This window comes from Fragaria vesca, linkage group LG6 (genome assembly GCF_000184155.1).
Source record: "Fragaria vesca subsp. vesca linkage group LG6, FraVesHawaii_1.0, whole genome shotgun sequence".
Lineage (NCBI taxonomy): Eukaryota > Viridiplantae > Streptophyta > Magnoliopsida > Rosales > Rosaceae > Fragaria > Fragaria vesca.
This window is the reverse complement of record NC_020496.1, coordinates 35934470-35959049: the sequence shown is the minus strand read 5'-3', so window position 1 is coordinate 35959049 and position 24580 is coordinate 35934470. Positions and strand designations below refer to the sequence as shown.

At 35.4% G+C, this 24580-nt stretch overlaps 1 protein-coding gene across 1 annotated transcript; it reads right to left on the bottom strand.

Annotated features, from left to right (window-relative positions):
- Positions 1-16134: 16134 nt before the first annotated feature.
- LOC101310536 lies at positions 16135-22012 on the bottom strand. The gene is made up of 2 exons (XM_004304456.1): positions 21766-22012; positions 16135-16558 (listed from the first exon to the last, which is right to left on the bottom strand). Exons 1-2 carry the CDS (start codon positions 21973-21975, stop codon positions 16367-16369), a joined length of 402 nt encoding a protein of 133 aa, XP_004304504.1. The 5' UTR covers positions 21976-22012; the 3' UTR covers positions 16135-16366.
- Positions 22013-24580: the final 2568 nt, after the last annotated feature.

The window sequence follows — 24580 nt, the reverse complement described above, 5'->3', positions numbered from 1 at the left end:
TAGCTCATGTATTTGAAATGGAAGCAACAATTGAATGAGCCAGTACCACACAAAATCAAAAACTATATAGACTCGATGCTTTGGACTTGCACCATCAATTCCAAACAATCGAGTTTAGGCTTTGAGTGATTTGTAGTGAAAAATATACATTCTAGGTGTAAATCAATAGAGCTATGCAGCAGCCAGCAAGAGTTATGCCCATACATTTCTCCTGGTTGTACGAATTATTTCTACTATTACGTACTAATTATTTATATCACAGTGGCTGTAGTGAACCCTTCCTTTTTTATTGGAAAAAAGGACCAAACCGTCTCTGACATTTTCAAGAAGCAGAGCTTTCGTATCTCACATTTCAAAAACTTGAAAACGGTATCCCACGTTTTGACCCCGACCCAGGATTATTGTCTGGGGACGTTAATTAGTTCCGTTACGAAGATTAAATTCAAATTGTAAAGGGTAAATTTGTCTAATCACCTATTAACCCTTAACCATCCCTTTACCCTATCGTTTTTCCCCAATTCTCAAAGGTGCCTCACAACGAATACTCTCTCTCTCTCTCTCTCTCTCTCTCTCTCATATCTGAATCACCCGATTTGATTCTCTCATTACAATAGAGAAAGGGCATCAACAAGATGGTGTATAGCAGCAAGCACCAATGAATGAACAAGATGAACTGCATTAGCAACCACCAGTACATGAATCTCGAAGAGGGTATGCAACATCAAGCAGCAGCTCAAGATGTGGCGGAACCATCGGCTCATGATGTTCAGCCTAGTTCCCAACCACTACTTGAACCCAGTCAGTCATCATGCATTGAGCTTAGTGGAATATGCAGAAATATTGCTTTTGTTAAATATGCAGACTGCTTTTGTGGAATATGCAGTAAGACTGCTTTTATGGAATCTGCAATGAAATGCTGCAGACTATGCTTCTTTAACTAGCTTTTGTGGAATATGCTTCTTTAATTAGATTTTGTGATGTTTATTGGTAAATCAAACATTGTTGGATTTGCCTATTTTCATGCATGGCTTTCGAGACATTTGAAATGCAAGGTTATGTGTTTGAAATTTTCATATATTCATTTGTTGTTATGGAATTGTCTAGCTTAGAACAAGATTAAGGATGAACATGATGTATGTATGTTCATGAACATGTGTTATGAAATACATGTACTGATTTTTCGATGAGTTACAAACATCAGGTACCAAACTTGTATAAATTTCGTTAAAGCTGTTAAAAAAATGGCCTTGTTCTTCAAAATTGGCTATGAATTTGTATTTTTAATTTATTTTTAGACTTTTGGTGTTAAATCTTTAGTTTTAGTCGTAAATCTATGACCAAATGGGTCTGGCACCAAACTATAGTATTGAATTGGCGGGAGGGACTGAATAGACAAAAACACCCTCCAAAATATGCCGCCTGGCAAGCTCCGTAACGGAGCTAACATCCCTATACACTGATCTTGGGTCGGGGTCAAAACGTGAGATACAGTTTTGAAGTTTTTGAAATGTGAGATACGAAAACTTTGCTTCTTGAAAAGGTCAGAGACGGTTTGGTCACTTTCTTTTTGGTTTGGTCTCAAATTGATGCAGCAGAAATATAAACGTTGAAACCCACCAACGACGACTTGAATCCACAAGTCTGGTTTTCTCGAATCCACGAGAGAATCTGGAATTCACCAGAAAAGTTGAGAAAATCTCAAGGGTTTTTATTAATCAAAAGCTGACGACTACAACTGATAAAAGGTTCTTATAAAGGAGCAAATAAACCTATGACAACTAACATCAAAGCCTAAAAGCCCATGGATTAAAAGAAAACCAAATCCAAAACAAACTATTAAAAATAATTGCTGAAAACAAGAAAACAAGTAAATCTGCATTTTAAAGGCCTAAACGGACTCGGATGGCCTAAAAAGCCCATAGGTCATGGCAAAGCGACGGGTTTGATTCGTTGGGCCGTTCCGTTTCCAGAAAGGTGTTATAATAGTCAATCGGACACTGAACGCCAAATCTGGAGCAAACCGGGTTTGGACTTGTTTCGATCAATCTGCACTTCAATATTTATTGCCATCTGTTCTATATCACAAATTGAATCCCTTCATTTCACAGACATGTTTCTAGTTTCAACAAGACTGCGCATTGTCTACTAGAAGCATATGCTTTCCTTGTTGTCTATGCACTTCAGAGCAACCTCATAAGCTGCATGCAAAGATAGCCCTATTCACAAGAAACACTCTAGAAACCGCACTTCCTACGGACCTAGTCATCGCCACCACACGCCGTGGCCATCCTCCCTCAAACTTTTCCTGAACCAATCAACAAATCCAGTGTATTATTGTTTTAAGTTTTAACATCCAAAGGACAACAGCTAATCCAGCTAGCTACTCCTGCTAAACCTCCAGCCACCAAAGTGTAAAGCAGCCGCATAATACAAGGATGACAGATAATTGGTTATCCCAAGTTGTAATTTTCTCACCCCTCGTGTAATTTTGCAGAAAGAACAACAGAAAAGAAGACACAAACTTTTAACGAGTTTCGACAAATGTGTGTATATCCTTGGAGCAGCATTTGTATTTCTTCCACGTACTATATAAAATAATGGGATTACACAAAACACTCACTCTATAGTAGCTAAAGTGATACCACACCTCTCTCTCTAAAGAGATATTTTCTTCTCACTAATTTCTCAAGTGAGGATCTCACTACAACTATATCACAAACTCTTTAGTTTGGACTCTGCCTTGGGTTCTTGTTGCGATGTTCCATGCCTTTATATAGGCAATTGGCTCCATGCATGATTCATGTACGTAACATGCAATTGGTTATAATAATGTCAAGTTTCCTTCTCGTTTCATGCTCAATGTTGGCATGCTTATTATTAATGCATGTCTTCTTCATCTTCAAAGATCGCAGCCACCTCCACCTTAAGCTTATAGCGTTGTTTCTTACCTTTCAAGTTTGCTGCACCAACTTTTCTATTCATATATATTGTAACTAACCTTGTTTTCATTGAATGGGTCACCATGGCTACAAGAAGAAATGCATTCCTCATGTAGTAAACCACCACATGGATTTTCTCCTCTAATTAAGGAGACTGACCCATCACAAAGTACCTCACAAGCGCTCTTCATCGGTTTAAGTTGCTCTTTAATATACTCATAAGTACAAAAGTAGAAAGCATGAGCTGGTGCATCCCTTAGCATGGTGATGGTAAAGCCTCTTTACATTCATTTTGGCCCTTCTTCTTTAGGTATGCTTTTGGCAACATCTATGGGGCCTTTTAGCTAGGGTCTCGGTTTGTAGATGAAGATGAATCTTTACAAGTTCTACTGGGTTAAGGATTAGGCTCTGCAAAGTACCTGCACAAAATCCTTCTAGAGCAACACCTTTGTAAGAAGGAGGGGTCTTTAGGTGAAACCAATGGACTGAGAGGTCGAGAGAGAGAATAACATTTGTCTGGAAACCATGGCACTTTTGCAATAATTAAACAAATACATTGTTAGTAAAACTCACACATTTTAACACAAAAAGAAGAAAGTTGAAATGTGATGGAGGCTAAGGGGGCAGCTATGCTTATGTAGAAGGCACAGTTGGGTCTTCTGTGACGAAGACATTGTAAAGAATGCTAAAAGCAGAACATGTTTTTGAAATCTGTTGCATTATCCTAAGACTGTCAATTGGGTGCCCTGAGATTATACCAGAAATACCTACAAACCATCCTACTAGTGCCTTAAATCTTGAAATTTCTTGATTTTACCCGTTTGCTTCCAGCTACATTTTTCCCTTAGGTAATGGAATAAAAATCTAAGTACCCTTGTTTCTGAAGAGCAGAAATTTTTATTTGTAAACTTCACTTCACAAAATTGTTTTCACCCCAAATGAATAGTTATCATGCTCAACAGACATTTAATATAACTATGTGTAACAGCCATAACTCCAAGAATACTAGAAGCACCACAAATAACAAAGTTATAAAGAATTATCAACACAATAGCCTCACCTCTTTTTATATTCTACTAGCCTAGCACACGTTTAAATCTGCCATGTTTTTTTTTTCCTATTTATATAGGGTTTAGGGTTTAGGCTAAACCCTAACTAAAATCTGGTTTTTTGTTTTTGATAATATATTTAACAAATAAAATCTGAAAATAAAATATTAGTGGATAGTTATTTAGAGTTCACCACGTCCTTATTTTTCTTCAAATGTTTTTGTTTTCCATTTTTTTTGATTTTGTTTTACGTATCATATCACCCTTTCAACATAATTTTATAGTGACTGTTTCCCTTATATCAAATGGGTTATTTGGGAAGTTTAAAAAACTGGTGAAGCTTTGACACCAAAGGTAACGCTTCGCGTTATAGGAGTAGAGATTATGATATCAAGACCTCCAAAAGAATTTGTCATCTATTTTTAGCAATTTCCATAAGCTTCATCTATATCACAAGTATCACCTATTATCACTACTCAAAACACATCTATGTAACTTCAAAACAGACTCAGCCTTCTTCAATTTGAAATTTCATCACGAAAAACAAACAATTATGAGAATTCGACTTCATTCAAGACTAGAATCACACAAATGAAGATCAAAATTTTTTTCTAGAACAAATCGAGCTAGATATAGCATGGTATAATCATATATGCAAGATTGTAGCTCATACTTTACTTCAAAATCAAAACCAAAGGGATCTAAGATGAATTTAGCGAGATATGTCACTGTATAGTCATATATACAACATCACATGATTCAAATCTCATATTTCACTTCAAAAGCATAAACTAAATTGATCAAAGCTCAAACTATATATACCACACCAACATGATTCAAAACTTTATAGTCACAAATATAGGGTTTTATGCTAGAGGCATAAAAAATTAGTAAAGCAGAAGCAACTAAGCATATATAGAATCTATGGAGCACCAAAGGATCAAGAGTCAAAGCTTTGATACCATGATAACATGGAATCCAGGGTTAACCTACGAAAGCTTAAGGTTGAAGATGAAGACTTAGAGACAAAATGCAGAAATTTTCAGAGAGTTTTTAATTAATGCTACACCATGCCAGACCACCAATTCTTATATATAGTTAGAAATCCAACAATTATTACAACTAATAATCAAGTAAAATGATGAAAAATTAAAATAACAACTTGACAACTGGATCACAGTCTATAGGTCAGTGTTGATTTTTATGTTGATTCACTGACCATGACATTTCTTGACCTTGATCATTTTAAACACGTCTGTCACGAATACATTTTCCACGTAAGGCCTCAACTGCCGCATAATATCTGAACATCTCAATTCCAAATAACAACACCCAAATCCTAAAACCCACCACCCCATTAAACCACACTTCACACACACACATGATTCAGGTTTATAATATGTATGATATCCATTAGCGAAGAGGAAAATATATATTGTATATAGTATACTTGGGGTGAAAGTATTTGCACCAAGAGAAACTATTTTTTTTTCAGGAACTTTTATCCTAAATGATAACTATCAATATATTGTGCATTGTCATATCTCTATTACAAACTGAATTAAAAAACAAAATAATAGATTTAGACAAAGAACACGAGCAACTTTATTGATACTTGAAAGTGTCTGCATCATTCAACATGCATATGCCTTTTCTACTATTTCATTCGAGTTCATTCTAATGTGTATATGATCATGAGTTGTTTTACTAATACAAACAAAGGTGGCTTCTAATATAACTTAGGGTTGCATGAAAAAGTTGTAGCATGTTTGGTGCTTAGGTACTCGTACACTTTTGCAGCATCATTTTCATCGTTCAGTATAACAGGAGTTCTATAAAAACAATCTCTATTTGCTATGATATTACACATTTTATACTCTTTGATATTCTTTAAATTTTCTTGACCAGTGGTCACTTATGAGCGTGGATCTCATCATCTCCAAAAATAGTATCGATACTTGTATAATATATTATGAACATAATTGCTTGTTCATCTTGGTCATTAGGTTATGAATTCATTATAACCATCTAAAACCTGATAAGTAATAAAAATGCAACCATCCTTATGCATGAATATCACTTTAAGATATCCACTAGTGTCAGGGAACCACCTCCTCATCTCGATAAAACTTGCCACAAATGGTGCGATAGGGATATATGAGTGAGTGTTAGGGATGGTATTCTTGGTGATCGTAATGATAATTATCTCAATGATGAATAGAGTTTTCGGGTGGAAAGCGGTCCTTAGTATTAGAATATTATGGCATGTCATTTTCTTGGTTCTTAATAAATGTGTTCAATCGATCTAAGGGTCTCGAGTAAGCAAGTCCATGAATTGAAAGTACAGAGTCATTAGATATGTGAAAAAAAAAAAAAAACTAGAAGATTGATCACAACCTCAGTGTTGCAAAAACTAAAGTGAATAATAATTGAAATAACATATATAGCCATCAACCATGTAAAAAACTGAAGTGTGATCACGATCTCGCTGTTGCACAAACCAAAGTCGAAAAACAATATTATTAATTACTCTTGTATCACAGTTATTCTTATAGAGAAGGATGGTCGGATGAGTGTACACACATATTCAACCATGCTTGAGTTGTACATCCTTTACTAGAACACCACAATTTGGTTACCATGGATTGAAGGTGATAAATTGGGAGAATTTGGATCGAAGCCTTATAAAAAGTTAGATGCGTTTCAAGAAGAGGAAGAAAAAATCGTTTTTCTGATTTACAATCCTCGTTTTCTTAAGAATATTGTTATGACACAATGGTTGAGGTATATATTTTTATGATTTCGTTATTAATTTATACGTATACAATAGAGAAATATTATTGACATTTTATTTTATTTTGTAGCAAGCAACGAGGTATCACTGGATCTGAGGGATATGGACACCCACTGACCGAGGAAAAGGGGGGGGGGGGGGGGCTCTATCTGCATATGATTAAGTTCAAAACCACCGCCGACTGCTCATTTTTCCTGGGAAGGCAAACCAAATCAGACAGCATACATCAATTCCGTTTTCCAGAAGTTGGGAGAACTTCAAAGTTATTATACATAAGGGTTATACAATTTTTGTAGCAAGACAGAGTCTAGAGATGTTACACTCTAGAAATTTCAGAGAGGATGAGGAGGAGTGTTTGTATATATGATTTGTAGAGAACTTTAAAATAAACATTCAGCTTGTAGTATTTCCTATCTATCTGGTAGTTTAAAACATCTTCCATTAAAGTACAATATATTTTGGGCTTGGAACATAATTGAAACATTTTGACTTCCTTATTGATAATAGTTCGCAAACTTTAGTGCCGAGCTTATTCGTGTAGTGTAATGTAATTTATAGCATTGTTTCCGAGTAAAATTCTATCTTTATTTGATTAATTTTGTTTCATATTTAAAAAAATTATATATTTGATTTCTGATTAAAAAACTTTTCATTTGTAAACGTCATGGCCCATTTGTTATTGACAATGTTTATTAAACGTCATCGAAATATTGTCCATGACGTTTTCAAAGCATCATGGCCCATTATTTGTCATTGACGACATTTTTCAAACGTCGTGGAAATACTTTTCATGACATTTTCCACGACGTTATAGACTTTAATCTAAGTTGATGTCTATGCTGTTAGCATATATGTTTGTCAAGATCTCTTATCAAATCACTAACTAAGATATTATCAAATCACTAACTGGAGATATTTCTCAAAATCAAAATGAGATGGTGGCTAAGTATCTAACACCAATACATATCATTCTTCATGAACAATATTTCTCCTCCTCATGGCACGAGAAGTGTCCTATTGAGGTGAAAAGTAACAACAGTGTGATAATAGACAATTCGATTGAATTAAGTTTTAGCAGTTATCAAATATCGTAAGTGATTCCACATAATATGGTAGATAAAAGATGACGTAACTTGTCATTAGATAAATAGCAATGTTCTAAAAAATGCTAGGCGCTAGTCGGGCGGACAGCAGGCGCCTAGCGCCTAGAGGATTAATCGGACGCCTAGGCGGCGTCTAGGCGGTTTTTTATTTTTAATATTTTTAATTATTATTATGTCTTATTATTAATTACTTTAATTAAAAGAGGATAAGATTAAAAAAAATGATGAGAACAATAACTAATTAAATGTAAAGCAAAGGGTATTTGAGGGGTTCCCTTTAACCTAAACATGTATACATGATATCCATATCCTTCTGCCGTTATTCTTTTTCTCTACTCTGCTCTATTCTCTTCTTCTCCATGAAACCCAGATCTGAAAGCAGAAACCCATATTGATTTACCATCAATCTCTCTCTCTCTCTCTCTCTCTCTCTCTATTCTCTTATTCTCTAATTGATTCAAACAGCAACCCAGACTCCAAAATGAATGAGATTTGAAAAAACATTACCCAGGTTTTCTTTGCTCGATCTGCTGCACATCCATAATTCACTTCTTCTCCTCTCTCTCTCTATTCTCTTCTTTTATCGAGGTTAGAATTGAGTTTGATTCGATTTGTTTCTGTTTTAAGATATAAGTTTGAACGACGAAAAAAAAAAATTCAGACCGTCTAGTTGGCGGACCGTCGAGACCTGCCCAGACCGCCTAGGCGCCGTCCAGACCGCCCAGGCGGCCGACTTTCTCCCGGACGCCTAGCTCAACCGATTAGGGGAGAATTGGAATGGATGGGTGACGCCTAGCGCCTAGGCGGCCCTGGGCGGCGTTTTTTAGAACATTGATAAATAGTGTATTTATTTCAATGAATTTCTGGTCCATGACATTATATTTCAATGAATTTCTGGTTCACTGTAAAATTTGGCACAATCTATATCATATATCAATTGATTTTGGACCGCATTGGAGACACTTAAACACTTAATTCAAAGAGGTCTCGTTATATGAACACGAAATTCACAAATAGATGTAAACATGAGTTTACTCTTAATCAATTAAATTGATACGTACTGTGAGATACACCAAATAAACTGAAATTTGGTCAAACTGACAAGTGCATACCTCAGTTCTAAACTACTATGCATATAAGTATCATGCTTCCCCATATCTGCACGGTAATCACAAGGGAGGCCATAAACATCATATTGTGAAACTACAAGGGATGTAGGCTTTGTGTTGTTGATCATGGAGTAGAATATGCAAGAGTCCATTCCATATTGATCGGTATATATCATTAAAAATCAAATCTTGGCTGCCTTTTGAATAGCATAGTCATGACCGCAAAAGCATTTCATAGATAATAAAAAAAATTACATAATTGACTCTTGTGAAAAGGAAGATGAAAATAGTTGAATTCTGTGAACAATTTCTAACACGAATATAATTGCAAGATAAGATAACTCAAATGTAACCAATAGAACAAAATTAAAGGCACAATAGAGGTTAATGAACAAAAACTAATTGTATCATATATCAAATGAATGAACGATCATGATCATGTGGGCAACTTATAAAAAGAAATCTTGATGCCGATCATATAATAGAACAATGAATATCATCTGAGTTAAGAATAAGCAAATCAAACTCATAGATCAAGAACATCAGTGAAAACAACAATTAAGTTACACCGTATGATTTTTAGATCATCATAAAGTCTTGAAACAAAAGAAAACTGTGGGATGGTGCAAAGGTGAACGACAAAGAATCAATTTTGGATTTCTAAGGTTGGGTCATCATCAACTCAATGGTAGAGTCGTGCTGATAACGTATTGTAAAGTAAAGAAAAGAGGAAGAGAAGACACAGAGAGAATAGTTGGGAGGAGGTAGAAGTGTTTTCATTCACTCTCATTAGCCTCCTTATCTAGAGGTAGGGTTTACATCAGAGTACATAACTAATGAGTAATTACGTGGACAGCCATATAGATTATAATATTTATAACATTTAGGACGTTAACAATTGTTAAGCACATAGACACATATTTTCAAAAAAGAAAAAAGAAAAGAAAAAGTGAGACATAGGTGACCCTGTTTATTATTATTTTTGGGTCTGAAGGTGATGCGAAAAGAGCCGTTACGTCTTAAACGGTTCAATATATATTTCAAGTTTTTGGTCGTATCTCTCAAACTCTCTTTTCAGCTTTGAATTTCAAAGCTTTGGTTTGCTCTCTCTCTCTCTCTCTTTCTCTCTCTGAGACTTTGAAATTCAAAATTGTTAGGGTTTTCTACAGCCGATGCTCCGGTATGGCCAACCACCGCAAGGTAAAATCCCCAAGCTTTCCCTTTCTGTTTGATTCTTGTTAGTTTTGTTAATCATCTTTGTCAATTCAAATGGGTCTATGTTTCTCTTCTGTTTCATTTCTTGGTTTTTTTATTTTGTTTCTCCCTTGATTCAATTTTAGATATACTCGCGGTGGTGGGTTTCAATTAGGCCCTTTGATCTGTGTCGGTGAATTTACGAGGTATGATGAAAAAATTTAGAAATTGGAATCCCCTGGCGGCTAATCCTCATGCAAATCCTTCCACAGATTTCTGACCAAACCTTCATCCCTAGATCGCAGCCTTGTCATCCAATCAAGGTACATCCTTTCTAATTTAAAAGCCCTAAGCTTTTTAGATTTAATTTTTAGTGTCAATTAAACCCTAACAATTTGTTAGATTCAATGGGGTTTTGGAAACAAAGTTGAATTTGCTGCTTTTTTGTTTTAGGTGGAAAGGCAAAGCCTTTGATGCAAACCAAGGCTAAGAAGGAGTACGATGAGGTATTGGTTTATATTGAATGTTTCAACTTAAAGTTTGTAGCTTTGGTGGATGATATGGATTTGAGAGCTTAGTGTTTAGACAAGAACATATTATGTTTGCTTGAATGTAATGGGTTTTATTGTCTGGGTTGATGGTGGATTGTGTTTTGGGAGATGCTTTAGAATGCAATATATGGTCTCATTTTCCCTTCTTCCCTCAACTTTCATCCTTCTGTTATGCTTTAGAGAGTGTTTGGTGGATTCAAAGCCAGATTAAAGAATTTGGAAACTGGAATCCCTTGGCTCCTCCTCATGCAAATCCTTCCACATATTTGGTTTTACAAATCACAAATAAACACTTCAGCTCCTAGAAGTGACATGATTTTGCCTCTGAAAAATGGGTCAGATGTGATTTATTGAATATCTTGTAAAAAAAATATCTTCAACAGTCATTTGACAAACACTAGACGAATGCACCTTAGTAAATGTTTTCTATAAGTCTTGCTGTCATGTTACTTTTCTAGTCTAAGTACTCAATTGTGTACTGACCTTAGTTCAAATTAGATTCAATTTGTTGTTGCTGTACGTATTTCCCTTTTCTAAGTAAGTTAAGACGTAGTACTATGAACCAGCTAGATGAAGATTTAAATTAGATTTCCACACTTATGATCCAATTAAACTAACAATCTCTTCAACTTCACTCGGATGTTCTTTTATTTGTTTGTTGTTGCCATAGCCTATAATATGAGTATTTCATGATTATCGTTGTATGGAAGAGTTTGATGAGATTTTGTTAGTACTCTTCTCTTTGAGAGGGATTTATATAGGAACATAAAATGTAAGAATTTAACCTATATCTATTTGTTGTGGCACTGTGCGACTGTTCAAAAAACTGTTCATATTCAAAGAACTGTTCATAAGAAACAGTTCAATGACCACTTATGCCCTTTCTCTCGCCGTCTCCTGAACCTTCGAGAGTGATCTCTTTTCTTCTTCCATTCTCTGGCAAATGTTGTGTTCTCTCTCTCCCTTTTCTTTTGCCCTTTCTTTAGCTGGGCACACACCTCCAGAAGAATCAAGATCGATCTAGAAAGCTTTTCTTTTTCCCCTCTCTTATCCCTGTTCTCTCTCTGGCCATTCGTTTGGCTGTCTCCAACATCGAACTCAGCTCTCTCCACAACAAGTAAATAGTAAATTCATTCACCATATGCCGAGTTAGTGTGTGTAAGATCATTTTCAGTTTTGCTTTTTAGTTCTGGTACTTCGGAGAAGATCTTCTGATCATTGTTTCTTACTTTGATTTTGGGCTCATGGGTTCTTATGTCCAACTTCATCGTCTGATCGTTTGTTTCGAAAATGATGTTTACAAGTTCGTCTTTGATTTTGGTTCTTACTTTTTCATCAGTGAATTTGTCTTCAACATTTATAGTCAGTTGCTGGGTTTTCCTTTCCTCTGTGGTCCCTTATTCTTGATTTGCATTTTCTCGACTTGGTCTAATGGAACGTTTTGTTGTGTTATAGAGTTTCAATTTTCGGTGGTACCTCCCAATTTGGATAGTGATTGTAAAGATTGGAACTCTATTTGAGAATCAAGTATTTCAATGTGGAAATTTAAGTTGTCTGTTTATAAATGAACTTATGATAACCTTAGATTTTGTTGTATTAATCAGCTATTTCAATGTGGATATTTAAGCTGTTTATAAATGAACTTATGATAACTTTGGATTTTGTTGTATTCTATCTAAAACAGGCTTTTAGGTTCTTTGGATGTTTTACAAAGGTATGTGCTTGATCCGGTTACAATAATACAATAGTTTAGCAGTGGTACCTGGAGAATTTCATTGCTGAATATTGTTCGTAACTATTACTCTAAACCCTGAACTAATTAGTTTACAATTTTGTTGCATAGAAAAAGGAGAAAGTGATGTGAGTTTGGAAAATATGTGGGTTTGGAAAAAATGGAGATCGGCAAGGGTGAAGATCGAAGGTCCGGAAGCTAATTTTCTCACTTTTCTCCTAATGTTTTATGAATTTTTGCGTGATGCATGTGGTAATCTTTGATTGGGTATTTTTGTTTCCCTTGATTATTAGTTGATCAAGGTTTTGTTTGTGTTGTAGTCTGAGAGTTCAATGATCGATTAGACCAATTTCAAGTGAATTGTTGGTTGATTTGAGTTTGATTTTTGATCAGCTTTTCAGGTGATGTTACAGAATTTTGGGAATTGAAAATGTTCATCAATTTATGTAAATGATAGTTCTCTCATCACTTACTCAAATACTAAAGTTCAAAGTGCCCCAATACTTTTTAGGACGACCCACCGTTTCCATTGTTGTTTTTGCAAATAGTTGAAGCTTTGATTTAACAAAAAGTAATCAAGGGATGTTATTTTGGATTTGGAGAGCAAGGGGAAGAATCTGGGTTGTACATTTAGAACTAATGATATGTATATCAATCTAGTGAAGACTATACATCAAAACATATTGTTTTACTTATATAAAAGCCTAACTTTCTATATTTTTGCTTGACAGATATTGTTGTTATCCAAACAAACAAATGTGTTGCATGTAAGACAACCCTAAACCTTTCTCTATTTTTTTTTCTATGTTATGTAGTCATCATTTTCAACCCTTTGCATGTTACGCTTTTTTTTTTTTTTTTTTACTCCTGTATGAACTTTTACAGCTACTCTGAAGATCCAGGCTGTAGGGACTTAACAAGGACTTGATCAACTGCAAAATCAGTAAGTTTTCAATTTTAGTGCTTGGTTATATGTTCATAATGATTGAAACAATATAAGCCATCTTGCCATAAGATTTCTATACTTCTCATGTTACGTTTTCTATCACCTATGAATTCTGCACATTTTGCATGTTACACATTAGTGATCCATGAATTTTATAGCTACTCTATAATGACAAGTGCACTTATTAAGTAACCCATTTTTTTCATAACTTTCAGCTTTAGGGAGAGATGAGTCCAACCTCTTCATTTTTGATTTACACCCACTCCAATACAATTCAGCGGGGGATATGATGTTCTCTATTTTCTGTACTGTTTATTGTTGATCTCTCATGTATGAGAAAGTCAGAAAACAAGCTGATAATTTGTTGTTGATCAGGTATCCAGGGTCAATTAGGTTTATATATTTTCTATTGATTTATTCAGTTTGGTGCTTTGGTCTCTTCAAGTTGAGGTTCATAGCTAGTTATGTTCTTGTGTTTAACCTCAACCCATCTCATTTATACAGTTTACTTTGCTTAGTCGATTTTGATCCTGTATTTACTTCCTCGCATAACCATAACCCTTAGAGCAAGTCCACCCTCTTGATCTTCGTTGGGAAGGCCTGGGTCATGGGCGAGACCTAGGTCGCCACGTGGCAGTGATTTTAGGCTGCAGTTTTCACCCACGATTTCTGTTTCTAGGTCGCTACGTGGCAGTGACTGTTTATTGAATTTTATATTAGGTATTTTGAATGTGAATAATAATTTTATATATTAATAAAATTATGGTTAAATAAACAAAATGACATATTGAAATTAAAATATTTATTTCATGACTTAAATTAACAGGCCAAGCCTAGAAAAAAATAAAATACAATTATTTAAAAATAACACAAACATATCATAAAAAAATAAATTAAAAAAAAATCTGCAATCAAGATATCCATGATTCCATGTTGCCTTGCACTTCTTATAAATGCTCAATAAGATCTTCTTGAAGGTTTGAAGGAATTGTGAGATGGTAGAGATATGTTTTCTATGGAACTAGGAATTTTTTGTTGTGTGAGATGTAAATTAAATGGTGATATATATAGGAATTTTTACTATTCTTTTAAGTGGGTAACTCAGTTACCATTGGGATTTTTATAAAAAGAAAAAAAAAATCATTTTGAACGGTTAGAAGCACAACGGTAACTTGTTGTATAATTGAATGTTGTTGATCTCCTTCTTAATCACAACCAACGGTCCAGATCAAATGACCGTTGGGTTTGGAAATGAAAAGCAACTCTAGCTATTAACGCATGGCCTAGGTGAAGAAAGCAACGTCGCTAGGCGACAAAAACACGCTTGGCTGATTCGCTCGTAGCCCTTACGCGCTTAGCTACTCGTGTCGTCCCACCCACTTGCGCGCGCTTCACATGGCTAACGTCTACATGGCCCCGTGTTTTGGGCTGAGCTGGAGACGAAGGCCCAGGTCTTCAGAAATAGAGGCTTGGGTTATAGGTTTGACCCAAGTGAAGACCCAACAAAGGCTTGGGTTAAAAACACGTGGGTGGACTTGGTTTTTTTTGTTGGGTCTTTATTTGAGGTGGCTGAAAGCCTGGGTCAAGTTTCTTACCTCTAAGGGTGGACTTGCTCTTAGAAACGAGGCATACACTCACGTTACATACTAAGAAACATACTGTACTACTATAGTATACGAGTCATGAGTGCTATCAGAAGCACAACACAAAATGGTATTGAAATATTTTATTCATGAGTGTTCATGAAGGAGAATTTTATTCTAGTGTCATGATATATGAATTTGAAACCTCCAAATGTACTCCATACATGATACATGTTCTAATTATATATCAAATGGATACTTCTTACTACATTAAAATGTAAATCTGGAATTCAGAGGTTATAACATTTTTTTGGACCAACTGACTTTAGGGGATCTACAGATCTTAACCATTGAATTTTTCTGTGGCAATCTGTAGTCATTATGAATAAGATGTCTAGTCCAATTTATCTTGCATATGAATTGCAGTTATGTATCATTTGATTAGGAGGGATGGCATTTACCTTATTCAACATTGTTGACGAGATCAGTTCACGTCTGAGAGCCAATGCTCAGATATCTTCCAAGTTCGAATCGGGAAGTATTAATATTTTTGTAAATTATGATGTTTGGATGAATAGAATTTTGGGGTATGGTGGAAGTGGGGAAAAAAAAAAAAAAAGTCGCGAAAGCCATCTATAAAAAACAAAAAAATAATAAATTATTATAGGGGAACTGCAATAGGAATCGAATGCTATGCAAAGAACGTCTTGTTGCTGATAACTTGAAACCAGCCAAGATAGAGGTAGGTCTTGTTTCTGAAATCTTGAGGGATCAATCTGATACAAAGAAAAATTGGTGGATGCAGAAAGGTACTTGCTATTGTTGACAATTAGATCTTGTGGACTAATTAAGTCGGTGCATTAGCTATGAGGCCTGATGCCTTTGGCTCTGCTGGTGTGGTTTCTCTCTAAAGTTTATAGTAACGAGTTTCTCAATCAATGGAAGTTCCTATCAACCAGCAACAAAACAGTCTCGTACAAGTTTGGGGGCTCTGATGAGTACGGATTTTCAGAGATTGGGGTTTGATCCAAGAATTGGAATGAGTACAGATATTAGAATTAGAGAATGGGCTCCTCTAAACATTATAAACCCTGAATATTGCTCAATAAAAACAAAAACCACGGACACTATTCACACCAACCCAGATTAGAGTCATACGGCATAATATGTAAAATCGCTACGGGCAGGAAGTAGATTTCCTAGAAGTTGGTTCCAACATATGTAGATTTTCTAGAAGTTGGAACCAACTTCTACTCTATTCGTACCCTAGTCAGTTGTATCAACCGCACTTGGCAAGCTTGAAAACAGACAAGGCAGCTGTATATTAAAGTGAAATATGATCCACATGCTCTAGTTTGATGCGCAACTACTCTTCTGGGATCCCTGGGTTCTCCTTGTCAGGATTGTCTTCTCCTTCTTCGTCATCCTCTTTCTTTTCGTCCTCTTCTTCGTCTTCTTCGGGAGGATCCGCTGGCATTGGAGTTGGTAAAGGTGTTTTCATGGGGCTAAACTGGGGAAATATATCTGGTCTCCTCCCCGGTTTTGGTCTTTCCCATTCCTGAAATATGGATGTAAATGCACAGCAGGTGAGAAACGAGCACTATATAATGGTTCAGTTGATCTACATCATACTCGAGAAAAACTCCAAACAGTCAGTAATTTGTTCATATAAATATCAGTACTTTTTAACTTTTTTGTCTTTTTTACTTTCCACTCTCATCTAGCACCAGGAGTAAATAGAAGAACCTTTCATTGTTTCCAAATCCCTAAAAATTTGAATTGCATATCCGTCTTGTGTCATAATAAACATAGTTGCACACACAATCCAATAAATGCTTATGTGCCTAAATTATGGAGGAATCATCCACAAAAAAAATGATAATGGACATGATTCCTCTTCAACAACAATGAGGGGCATCCAAATGTCAACGTTCCTCCACCCTCTACGATTTGTAGAAAATACTTTTTTCAACGATTTGTAGAAAATACTTTTTTCAAAAACATGCTTCTATGCCACGCAGAGTACCAAACTATTTGCTTAGTCAACAAACTAATAACCCCCTCCCCCTCCCTCTCCCCCTCCTCCTCCTCTCAGCGTAGGTGTTTTCTAAGGATACTAGTTTGATGGAATCTGGCTGTCAAGCTACTAAAGTACTACGTTCAATAACTTAGAACACCCAAAAAAGCATAAATTAATTGTATACAAATTTTTCATTAACTGAGACTTAGGAAGCAAATTGCCAAATATAGCTGTAGTATATAAGACAACATACCTTGAAAAAGAGGAAAAATAAACAGTTTACGTTCTATTTCAGCAATTTAAATGGCCATATGTAACAATGGGATGAAACTAAGCACAAAGACAGGATTGAGGTCAGAGATTCTAGCAGGGAGCCTTTGGTCTAATAAGTTCCAGGCATCTTTGCTTTGGTCCAGGAAAGAAGGCTAAAGTTTCAAACAGCCATATATAATAGTGGAACGATACTAGTAGAAAGGCAGTAGAGTTTTCAACTTCGCTCTCCATTGTGGTTCCATGTGCTGCCATTGTAAGGCTCCATTTCTACGGATTTTATTTTTCCCAATTAATTAGGGTTACAAGGATGGAAGGAAATAAAAGAGTAAAGTAGGGAACATGGATGGGGATTAAAAACTTTCTGATTGAATAAATTCTGGTCTGCTCTATGGTTCCACTATATAGTTTACATGTTACTCCATATCACACTTATTCATGGGCACCCATAATGGATTGGTAGATCATCCATCCAACAAAAAAGGAATATCTTGTCTACCTAAACTTTTTGAAGTGATACCCATTGAAATAAAACACAAATCTTCTTTTCTCTTGCCTACTTCCAAACCATATAATAATTAGTTAGTGGTGTATATCTCAAATTCTTAGATGGATAAGAATCTACAATGATCTATACTGTGTCATGAATATGCAGGCCGATACATATTGATTGTAGATTACATACACATACAAACTACTGATGTGACAGTAACAAGATTTACTTGAAATGAATGAGTAAAGTTTTACACCACAGTGCAATACTTTACAGTTCAATCCACTCCTAAAGATTTCAGTTTGACTACATCTGCAATTGTCAAGACTGGGCAAAAACAGGAAGGGAAAGGTTCTCTTGGTTTCCTAATTTACAGATCAAGCAAGATACTTTTTGGTGAGAGAAATGAAATTAGACTCTATTAGAAAAAGATAAAAATGAATAAATTAATTAGAGAAAGATCCCTATGCACCACCGTCCTTGATTTCTTGACCTCACTGAAAGTTTTCTCAGTTGAACTGCCTATATATCTCCGCATAAAGTTGGAATATTTCCTGGCCCTAAGACTTAAGGTTGTTTTCGTACAACTGAGCATAAGGAAACAAAACAAGTCTCAGAGCTCAATTGCAAGCAAACAAAATGTTATCAAAAATTCTCATCTCTCTACATGGCAACATATAGGCATGGTTGAGAATCAGATGATGGCAGAAAATAACAAACCATCAATAAGGGAAACATGATGTGCATAACACATCCCTAGTTTAAATGTAAACATAGGCTACATAAGAGAGTCTTATACTATCACACCTCCCAAAATCTACTACTAGCCTACTACAAAAAAATCAGGTTGCTAACAGAACTCAAAGTCTTCGGTCCTCTAATAATAAACCTACAAGTTCTGTGTTATGAGTATATAGTAATGTGGCAATAGTTCTCCAAGAAAATATCTAAACCCAAGATTTGTAATCTATTAAGAAATTTGACTGAAGATGATCATCATATTTCATGTTACACAAGAACAGAACGTTTTCGATAAAATTACTCAGAGAAAGGTTGAACTTACGATTGGGAAATCGAGAGGGGTGTGACGGGTCAACCTTTCCTCCTCGGGAGGCATACGAACGACATGCCGTCACATCCAAAGGCTATTAACGACAATGATGGGGGTGCGGCAGAGAGTGACATAGCAAGGGGGATTGTACATACAAGGAGACGAGGAGGAGGTAGGTGGAATTACGGTGGGCAGAGGCAGCGTCAGGCTCCACATCGCCATGGATGTCTCAACTGTCTGGTTGATGGAGCAGCCATAGGCTGGCTGGAACAGAAATATCCTCTTTGGAAGCCAAAGACTAAGCCCAAACCTTTTTGGTCCAAAGGAGAGTCTACTTGGTAGTTTAAGGGTCTTTGCCAGGTTTATTTTCAGTTATGAAAAATAATTATGAGTCTAGTTTTAAAGAGTCTTGAGTGTGTCTTTATTTCCATTTCAGTTTTGAAGCATTTAAGGGTCTCATTATTAATAAGTTTTATTAGTCTTATGATATTCTAGGAGTCTAAACCCTATAAATATGGCTTTCTAATGTAATCTGAGGATAGATTGGAATGAATTAAGAGTAAATATTTTGAAGGCTTGGCCTTGTATTCTCTCCTCTAACCTCCCTTATCCCGTTTCCTTTCTAAACCCTCTCTTTCTTTAAAATCTATTCTGTTTCCTTGTTCTCTCAACACTCCCCAGCCCACCTTATTCACTCTCTTACCATTTCTTGCTTCTCCCTGCATCACTGGTTCCAACTAGGAGTCTACCACCACCCGTATCTAACTACTCATCTTATTCACGATTCTGAGTCGGTTAAACTTGGGCAAGGCCGCCCCAAAAGAGCCGGGTCAGATATTTTAAATCCAGCCAGTACCTATATCCTGTTATAAAATTATAGTGTTTTTCAGCTTCTTTGTCTTTTTTTAACTTTCCACTCTCATCTAGCACCAGAGTATATAGAAGAAACCTTTTATCCCTATAGGCACATTTCTTGTATTGCATATCCGCGTTGTGTCATCTTAAGAAGTTACACATACAATCCAATAAATGCTTATGTGCCGAAATTATGAAGCAACCATCCACAAAGAATAATAAAGGAAATGGGGCCATCCAAATGTCATGGTTCCCACACCCTTTACCATTTATACGAAATTACTATTTAGAGACATGCTCCTATGCCGTACAGAGTACCAAACCATTAGCTTAATCAACTTACAACTAAACCCCACATTCAGCGTAGCTGTACTGAATTCCTATGTTCTGAGGCTGCTATTTAGATAGGAACTGACTTTATAGCTACTATAGCTCTAGCATGTAAGAGAGCAAACCATGAAAAAGAGGTAAAATAAACAGTTTACCTTTTATTTCATCAGTTTGATGGCCATATGTAAAATGGGATGGGATTAAGCAGAAAGGTGGGATTGAGATTCCAGCAGGGAGTCTTGCTATATTAAGTTCGGGGCATCTTGACTTTGGTAAAGTGAAGAAGGCTAAAGTTTCAGGGGTTGTAACGCGATGTCATATGGTACTACTGATGGAAATAAATAGAAGATTTTCAACGATTATTGAGGTGCAGGGATGGAGGAGTTTTACTGTTGAGTACATTTTTGGCAGTTTTTTATTAGATTCTGCTTTAGAGACTAGCATTTCTCATATTCTAAGCATAGGGTCTATGGAGTGGCCTGTCTGCAGCTGCCTAACTGTATTTAGTGTAGATTTCTTGTTGTTCTTTGCTTAACTGCTTTTTTCTCTTTTATGTGAACCAGTTTTCCAGTTCTATTGCATTCATTCATTGTGTTAAGTAAAATTTGTTTCTTTTCAATAAGAGAGAAAAAAAAGGGGTGTGTGTGTGTGGTGGGAGAGAGAGAGAGAGAGAGAGAGAGAGAGAGAGGAGGGGAGGGGGGGGGGGGGGGGCTAGACATACAATCGGGAAGCCAAGAAGGGATAAGGATGGTGGAACTACTACTTCTGAGGACAGAGGCGGTGTCAGGTTTGGCAAGGCAGTTGGGATTGCTATGATCTACCTAACTAGATAATACGACTAGATGTAAGTCTAGTAGTATATCTCAGACTCTTAATTGGATAAGTATCTATAGATAAAAGATCTATACAATGTAATGAATGTGCAAGCCAACACGCATTAGTTCATGAATATATACTCATAAAAACTACTGATGTGACATTAACCAGATTTACTTGATTGAAAGAGTAAATTTTTACACTTTAGGGCCATACTTAAAGAATTCAGTTTTACCCTATTTGAAATTGTCAAGACTAAGGCAAAAACAAGAAGGGAAACGTTATCTTTGTTCCCTTATTAACAGAACAAGCAAGAAACTTCCTTTATGTGCAAAAAGAGAAAGGAAATTAGAGGAGAGAGATGCCCTATGCACCACCGACCTTGGATTTTTGACCTTACTGTATTGATCTGCCTAAGAACCTCCACATGGAGTGGGGGCTATTTACTAGCCCCTAACTTGTCAAGGTTGTTTTTATAGGTTCAAGTCTATTGAATTCTAAAAGTTGTGTCATTCGGGAAACCCAAACAGCAGCTGAGCATAAGGAAGCAAGACAAGTCTGGAAAGAGCTAAAACTGAAAGTAATTTCATTCTCATCTGCCTAGATGTAGGAATGGTTAAAAATCAGCAGTCAAGTGCCATAATTTAGTTACACGACAGCCATGGTATAACAAAACATCAACAAGAGAAGCATAATATGCATTAACACAACCTAGTTGGACTTTGGATGTAAACATAGGCTACTGAAGAGTCTACTACAAAAACAGGTTGCTAACAGAATTCAAAGTAATAAACCTACAAGTTGTGTCTCCAAGCAAATATCTAAAACCTAAATTGATAATCTATTAACAAACTTAATGGGAGATGATGATCATATTTCATATCACACAAGCACACTGAGAGAGATAAAAGAGAAACAAGTTAAACATACGATGGGGAAGTCGAGAGGGGAGCGACGGGTCAACCTTTCCTCCTCGGGAGCCATCCGAACGACATGCCGTCGCATCCGAAGGCTGTGAACGACGGCGGTGGGGGTGCGGCGGAGAGTGACATAGCAGCGGTTTTGTGTGAGAGTAGACCGACGAGAAGAGGTTGGTGGGATTACGGCGGGCAGAGGCAGCGTCAGGCTCCGCAACGCCATGGCTGCCTGACTCTCAGGAGTCCTCTGCCGAACTAAAGTCTATAACTACGAGCCGGGTCTCACAGTCTGGCTTTATATCCTTTTTATCGGGTCGGGTACACGTTACAGATTTAAATAATTTGTAAAAAAAAAAAATAATATATATATATATATATATTTCAATACCAAGTTAATAAGAGTATAAGTGTGAAACTCTCGTATCTAAATTCGAATCCCGCGATGCCGGTTGGGGTCTTGGTGGTCAAAAGGTGTTCATACAAAATCTTCTGGAACAAATTGGTCTCCAGGAGAAAACAAAAAAAAACACTTTTTCGATCACACATTAATACATACTCGGTAAAAATTTTGATAAAAGAACATATTTGTAATTGTTCTTTGTCATTTTACCATTATGAACAAGCAAGCTTGATAAATTTGATCCACCCATTGATTTGATCAAATATTGGTACTCGGATAATTTCTCAATCGTTGATAGATTTCCAAAATCGATACATTGACGGAGACAAAAACTTAATAGTCTATATGCAAAGTGCGGGCTACAGGTGATACGACAAAAAAAATAAAAACTCACATATTCGCCTGTAAAAATACTTCTACCTTTGTGTACTTAATAACACACACCAAGCATATTATACCTAAACATAAAATGGACTCTTGATGGGTGTTTTTATATGGAGCATTGTATACGACTAAACTAATAGACTATGGGTTGGAGGAGAGGGCATGCTCAAGGATTGAAATATCTGCGATATATGCCTTTTTTGACTGACCGATATATCTTTGAAGTAAATATTTTATCTTTCACCGTATATGCGAAATTACTCCGATAACGACAAAACTTTATGATATTTAAGATATTTAGGGTGTATCTTCAATATTTTAGAGAACTATCTATAAAAATTTGATATTTTGGTCATCATTTACACCTCTAGTCCTTATATCATACGTGTTTTTGCCTTAAGTTTTGATTTTATCAGTTTAAGCACAAGATGCAATGGGATCTCAAATGATCGCAAGAAGACAACAATCAAAATGATATGTTTATATGGAGAAGAGAAATTTTATTCACACACATGTAAGTGTTAAATTCACATCCTTTTTTATACACCAAACATTATATTTTAGGAATATATTAAAGAGAAAATTTTAAGAACAATACATGACAAATGGTCCACTCTTAATTTTGGTGTTTCAAGTTTCAAAACAATCATAAAGGTACATGAACTTCCTAATCTCAACTAAAAATATGTACATACAGTTATGTCTTCTGTTATCTTGTGTATTTTCCATTAGAATTTGAAGGATAAATCCGTCAGTACCTAATTAGCAGTAATAAATTATTAAAATTAATTATTATTAAGGAGAGAGAAAGAAAAAAGATCTAATTCTCATTGATGAACTAGTCATAAATTTTTTTGAGGAGCAACAAAGTCATTTTTGAGCACAGAAGATCCAATTCTCATTGCTGAACTAGTAACAAAACAACAATTTTTGGAAGACCAAAATTAAAATAGAAAATGAAATAAAGTGATCTACTTGCAGACAACAAAGTCATTAAGATTATGATCTGAGTTAAAATTAAAAATATATATTAAATTTACCAAAAAAGACATCTATATTAAAATTAAAAATATATTTAGAAACTTAGAATATACTATCTTACTTTGCGTTTTCTTTGCTAACTAATTCTCGATCTTAAAGATATATATATATATATATACACACATCATGGGTCTGCTTCAAGGACACAATCTTTTACTCAAAATTTGACACCATTTGTAAGTCGTTAGATAAAAAAATATCTAACGGTCTAGATTGTATATGAGAAATGGCATTGAATTATATTTCTTTCTAACAAAACAATTAAAATAAAATTAGATTAGTGGTCATTTTTCTGTAAATAAATAAAATAAAAGATTGAGAATGACAAAATGAATATAAACGTCATGAACACTGGAAGAACTCATCTCTTGAACAAGATCAAACGCTCAAAAGCCTAAAGATCATTAAACCTAAATTGCAAAATGAAGGTACAAAAAAAGAGGAAAACAAGTAACTTTTGCCTTGAGGATTTTATGATCTGTGTTATCTTCAAATCAAGCTTGTGGCAAATACCAAGTTTCAGAAGCATAGCGTGGGTTAGAGTTAGGGTTAATTCAACACCCATACCAATGATACCATCACCAAAATAACCATATTTATAACTCATTGTATATATATGTATATACACTTCAAACCATGCTAGTTTACAGTATAATGTGTTTAATTTCTTATGAATTAGGTTTTCAAATTTGGGTTGATGATTATTAAGCTTTACATTTGGGATATCTTCTTCAGAAGATGTTTGTTCTTTCTTTTCTTCATGGTTTTATTTATTTACAGAAAAATGACCATTAATCTAATTTTATTTTAATTGTTTTGTTAGAAAGAAATATAATTCCATGTCATTTCTCATATACAATCTAGACCGTTAGATGTGTTTATATCTAACGACTCACAAATGTGTCAAATTTTGTGTAAAAGATTGATCAAACAACTATATTTTAAAAAAAAAAAAAAAACCAACATCAAGCAACTATAGAATTCATGGTGATCTCCGATCGAA